At 35.8% G+C, this 6,245-nt stretch overlaps 1 protein-coding gene across 1 annotated transcript; it reads left to right on the forward strand.

The window, feature by feature from the left end:
- Positions 1 to 947: 947 nt before the first annotated feature.
- Positions 948 to 4,429, forward strand: LOC130731145 (E3 ubiquitin-protein ligase MIEL1). Its single transcript, XM_057583344.1, has 12 exons — positions 948 to 1,142; positions 1,236 to 1,323; positions 1,418 to 1,474; positions 1,557 to 1,589; positions 1,700 to 1,777; positions 1,917 to 1,960; positions 2,085 to 2,125; positions 2,335 to 2,417; positions 2,498 to 2,589; positions 2,682 to 2,751; positions 3,925 to 3,963; positions 4,155 to 4,429. The coding sequence occupies exons 1-12, from the start codon at positions 1,069 to 1,071 to the stop codon at positions 4,272 to 4,274; spliced, it is 819 nt and encodes a 272-aa protein (XP_057439327.1). The 5' UTR covers positions 948 to 1,068; the 3' UTR covers positions 4,275 to 4,429.
- The last annotated feature ends 1,816 nt before the right edge of the window (positions 4,430 to 6,245 follow it).

Here is a 6,245-nt window from a genome sequence, read left to right on the forward strand (position 1 = left end):
ATTTAATCCTTTAAAAATAAAATTTATCAATTAAATCCTTAAAATTTAAAATACCAATTTTTTTGTTTGTTATTTTACTCATTTACAAATTACAACTAATGGTGTGTTTTCCTCTTGTACAAAACGCTTAACATTCAACATTCAGAAAAACCCCCATTTAGTAAGTAACAAAAAATATGGACATAAACAATGTATGGTTGGATCAAGTGACACGTGTTTAATTCCCCTTAATAAGCAAGATTTTATTTTTAAATCTTGTGGGAAAAAATCGCCGTTGGGAGAGCAGAAACCCCTGATATATAGAAGTTCCTGTCTCGAATAATATTGTCTCTTATGGAGAATACATGTCTTTAAGGAACATGGAAATAGTTAAAAGGAAAAAAAAAATTTCACGAAAAATCCTCAAGAATATGATCAAAATCAAGATTTGAAAGATATCCAAAAGTATCATCACTCGAGTCGCTACTCTAATCATAGTTAGTCAAATCCTTAATGATTCCTAGCAGTGTATTATCTAGGTAAGACGAAGGACCTACGGCGTAAAGGAGTGAGTCCAGCGAAGATTGAGCGTGTTCTGGAGTATAAATTGCATCAATAATTTCCTCACTCTCATCACCCTTACAAGATGGATAGTAACCATTTGTATAAAATAAAAGGGAATAGAAGAGGAAGAAATGGACTTGAGGGGGGAAACGTTCTTAATTCGCTAGCAGAGGTGGCGAAGAAGGATCATATCACCAAATGCTAACTCTTGGAACATAAATGGGGGTTAGGAATAGTTTTAAAAATATTCATTTAGAAAATTATACTTGAATATCTAAATATTTAACTTAGCTATTTTAAAAAATATTATTATAAAATTATATTTAAAAAACATTTTCCGTGCATTACACGGGACTAGTCTTATTTAAATTTATGAGATAAATAACATTTTTTTAAGGAGAAAGAAATTCTATCAAAATTTCGGGATATTTCGATTATAACAAAATCCTGACTCGTCGCTCTGTTCTGTGTTCTTGATCAAACTCCAATTCCTTTCCCTTGGCGCCCTTTCTCTAACCCTAATCAATGGATGGGATTGGACACTCTGCACCTGCAACTGCAACTGAAGGGAGAGGGGGCTTTGGGAAAATGCATTACGGGTGGGTACTCTTTGCGATTGCAACACACGGACACCATTATCCTTTTTCTCTGCTCTTCATTTAATTTTTTCATTCGTTCAATTTCATGCTTAGATGCCGGCACTATAAGAGACGATGCAGAATTCGTGCCCCATGCTGCAATCAGATCTTCCATTGTCGTCACTGCCACAACGATGCCATGGTAATACTCTTTTCCTCTCTACCACCATAAAAATCATTTTTATTTTATTTTCTTTTCCCCTCAATTAATTTTAGGTTTTTTCTTTCCAATTTAGAGTTCATCTAGCGACCCTAAGGATCATCATGAACTAGTAAGATCCGATGTTAAGCAGGTAGGATCAGTGTAATTTTCATTCTTCTGCGTTCTTCATGTTTTCGTTGCATGTAATCGCGAATGAATTTTGATTATTTCAGGTTATATGTTCTGTATGCGATACTGAACAAGAGGTAGAATGACTTCCTTTATCCTATTTGCAACATTGACTCTATTTAGAACCTTTTTTTTTATCAGCATTTAGCATCTTATTAAATAAAGAAAATAAATTGTACCAATTCAGGTGGCCAAGGTGTGTTCTAATTGTTGTGTCAACATGGGAGAATACTATTGCGAGATTTGCAAATTCTATGATGATGATGTAAGGTGTTTAATTCAAATAAGTCATTTTAATTTGATGACATGTAATATTGGAATTTGAGATCATATGTCTTGATTGTGTTTTGTTTTGTTTGTTTAGCGTTTTAATTTGATGACATGTAATGTTTCTGTTGTTGCAGACGGATAAAGGACAATTCCATTGTGATGAATGTGGGATTTGCAGGTTCGAATCATATCTGACATGTTTGATTATGAACTTGATCTAATATGCTTTGAGTTGGGTTAAACTGTTTGAATTGTTTCTGAAATATGAAGTTTTTTATTTTATCAAATTTTCTTATTTTCAGGGTTGGTGGTCGTCATAACTTCTTTCACTGTAATAAATGTGGTATGTTCTCTGGCCAACCTTTGATAGTTAGTCTTGCTTGCTTTTTCAAACATAAGCAGTTAAGCACCATATGTAATAAATAACAGTTTTGCGTTTTCTGGTTCTTAAGATTCTTTATTCCTTTCTTAATAGCATTTGATTGCACTAGTTTTAATATGTTCTCGTTGGGAATTCCCTTACCATTTTTTAATGATTTTGTATGCATACAGGATCCTGCTATTCAGTGGTCTTGCAAAACAATCACTTATGCGTAGAGAACTCAATGAAGAGCTCCTGCCCGGTCTGTTTTGAGGTGTGTCTTGGCTGTTTTAATTTAGTTTTGCACATATCTGTCTTTGGAACTTTCCTGACGGTGTTATTATTTGTTCATAGTACCTATTTGATTCAACAAAAAGCACCACAATTATGAGGTGCGGACACACAATGCATACTGAATGCTTTACAGAAATGGTAACTCAAAATCAGTTAAGTTTCTTTCTAATATTTCCTCATCTTATATCTTATTTGCTAAGCTGCTATGCTTAATGGTAGTTTGGTCTTTGATTTTATCATTCAGGTATCGGTGTCCTATCTGCTTGAAGACAATAGCTGATATGTCTCAGACCTGGGCACTTCTTGATTGGGAGGTGTGGAACTTTTTGTATATATTTTTAGATGGTATTTTAATTAGTCAATACTCAATACATGGTCATGCTTACATACATGCCTTTCCAGTAATATTTGATGAGATGAGGACAAGGAAAGTTTGTGCGGTGAAAACATGTAGGCAGAGAGATTTGGAAAGCTTTTCTTATTTAATTTTTGCAATGGTAGTTCTGTTTCCTTGTATAGAGCCGTGTTATATAAATGCACTAGCATGTAGGTTTTCTAGTTCCTTTGAGATAAAACTCAAAATTTCTTCATACACAGGAAAACTTGAGGGAACTGTCTTTTTGAGGGATGCAATATATAAATTTTTGAAAAGTTCACTTTTTTAAAGCCGAAGGTTTTGGAAAATCCTCTGGTAATCTGGGGATGAATCTTACTAATCCTTTGATTCAGGATGGACCACCCAGTAATCACAGTTGGCAGAGGCTTGCTGTCAATTGTTGGTTCAGTTTTATGTAACAGTTAAGCTGGCGTGTGGGGGTGGGGGGTGCTATGGGACAGCTTAGGCAGATTGGTTTTTGGCTTTTGTAGGAAACTTGTACCACTAATATCTGGTGGCTGCATTTTCTCATGACTTCTCTCATGGATTGCACCTCCTGCATTTTTTTCATGACTTCTCTCATGGATTGCACCTCATGACTTCTTCTTGGCTGCATTTTTCCAAATGTTGAATGTAGTTAAGATTATGAATGAGCTGTGTCCCATTTTAACTTAGGAAGAGCTTCCTAGTTGTTTGTCTTGGGGGTTTTCCCCCCTCCTACTTACAAAAAAAAAACTTTTTGTTTGGGATAAATGTTTATAGCTATAAGAACTATTTTCTCTGGTTTTTGGTCTCTTACTGACCGATGAGTACATAAGAGAAAATATAGTGACAGGATTTCCATGAAGCTTTCATAACGTTCAGTAGGGTTACTTGGGTATTATAAGTTACCGAGTGGCATCTTACAACAAGGTTCATCTGATGTCTTCTTTCATCATTCCGAATAAGTTATTCTTGATGTTCCTTTTTGCATTGGCCTTGAAAGCTCTCGTTTATTTTGCTTAATCAATTTATCAAATAATAATGTTGCTAGAAATTGCTATTTTTACTTTAGTACTTTTTCCTAAGAAGTTTATTTCTTTTGCGTTGACATAGTTATAATTCATGATAGGTTGGAGCTATTCCCATGCCTAATGAGTATCATTATGAGGTAATTACTTATCTGTCTGATTCTCTCTTGGCTGATCTATTAAGAGCATTATTTGATATGTTTGTCCCGTTAGAATTTTATTCACAGGCTCAGAATGTCTCAAAATTTGTTATATCATTCTCATGTGTTTTTAGTTTCTAACTATACTGCTGCTGTTATATACGTTACAATGTAACTCGGCTATCCTACAGGTTCCAATTCTGTGCAATGATTGTAACTCTACCAGCTCGATTTCCTTTCACATATCTGGTCTCAAGTGCAGACAATGCGGTTCGTATAACACCCGTAGGGTTTCGACACCCGAACAATGAAGGTGTTGCTGAAACCCAATTACAAAATCATCCCCAGATACCTATTTGAATTATTTTCCATTGTTTTGGAAATTTCGCTTCACCGATTATTTCTCAATGTAATTGTTTCCAAAGGAAATGAAGCATATATTGATTTTCCTGATAGTCTTGCTTAATGTGTGAACGAGAGAATCTTTTGTGAAATGAATTTTAAAGTAATTGTTTTTACTAAGTTAGAAAAAAAAATGGAATTTTGAGACCTTTAGTTAGAAGAAAATAAAATTAAAGATTGTGATGATAAAAAAGATTAAGATTGAATTTTCAAAAATATAATATAAGGAGAATTGTAATTCAATTTAATTTTGGTGATGTCTAAAAAATTCAGGAGAAGGAAGGCATTTGAAGTCAAGTTATGTGTTTTTTTTCACGGATAAAGTTATTTTCAGGTGGGAAGAAGTGGAGGGAGAATAGAAATAGGGAAAAAATAGGAAAAGTATGAGTTTTTTGTTCTCATATGTGATATGATAAAAAATAAGGAAAGAGGTAGTAATAAATTTAAGTATGATGAAATGGAATTATTTTGGTTTGGTTTAGGTCATTGACGACATCCAAACAATCAAGCTTGTAAATAAGCTTCCAAACACCAACCCGCCAAGCCAAAACAAGACCACGAACCACAGCGAGAGTCCAGACTCCATTGTGATTTGGAATCAACCCCTACAACCCATGGTTGAATCCTTCCTACCGTAATTGCCATCCATATTCAATTTTAACCCACCCGTCATTGGTGCAGTCCAACCTCCATGGTTTTGAATCTTCAGATAATCCCTAACAAAACCCTAAACATAAATCTCATTCAAAATATAAATTCAAAAAAAAAAAAAGAAATTTTTAAATTTTCACTAACTAAATTGCGGGTAACGGGCACGGGTACAGACATATAGGTACCCAGAGGGTACGGGGACGAGCATTCAGGTTGCTACCCACGTGGGTATGGGGACGGGTACGAGTACTTTTTGAAAACGCGGGTATGGGGATGGGTACTATAGTACCCTACCCAGACCCTACCCATTGTCATCCCTAGGCGGACTTGTGCCTCAATTAATCTAGAGAGAGAGAGAGTAAACTAGGAATTATTTCAAAAAAAAGGAATATAACAAAATATGGTGGTGAAAGGTGGCAGAAAAATTATAAAGGGTATAACATTAGCGGCTTCTGGAGGTTGTAGCTTCCTGACTTGAAGGAGATGGGTCTGACATATTCAGAGATGATCGAGCTTTCTTGATATCAGAAGTAACATTAGCGGCTTCTGATGTCCTTTTCCTCTCTCTAGAGGTTGCTGATTGAAGGATGGAATCTAACGATTCTGCATTTGACTTTGTTGAACCGGAGAAGGTTGTATCTTCAGAGTCTGAGTCCTTTCCTGTTGCTTCTACTGGATCAAAACCAATTTCCATCTTAAGAGCATTTGGAACATCTTCATCGTCAAAGCTGAATCTAATTCTTCTGAGGTCACTACATAGAATGGGGCGAGGCCAGAGAAAATCATTTTCGAGAAGAAGTCCTCCCCTGACCATACAGGAGATTTGATTCTTTTGGCCAATCATTTTGGAGATGAGCGAACCAAAAGGCAGACTTCCGTTAGGATCCTGAATCCAATTCAAGAGATGTTTCCATGCCAAGCGAATAGGGTTAACCTTAACCCTTTTCAGAATCTTGTAGATGGCAAAGCTAGTGAGATCATCTATGGGATCATTCAAGGAGTCTTTTGGGAGAAGGGTTTTGCAGAGAATGAAGTGAATGAATCTGCAGCTTTCTATCAGGTTTGAGGGTTCCCTTTTGTGTGACTCAGAGATATTTAACCAGATGCAATCGTGATCTGGACACTTTTCACGCCAATCATCCCGATAATTGTCCCCTTGAGAGACCCTAACATTCATGGCTATAGCGGCATCAACGACTCCAAAATTGGTGATTGTGTTGACCACCCGA

Source organism: Lotus japonicus, chromosome 1 (genome assembly GCF_012489685.1).
Source record: "Lotus japonicus ecotype B-129 chromosome 1, LjGifu_v1.2".
Taxonomy (NCBI): domain Eukaryota; kingdom Viridiplantae; phylum Streptophyta; class Magnoliopsida; order Fabales; family Fabaceae; genus Lotus; species Lotus japonicus.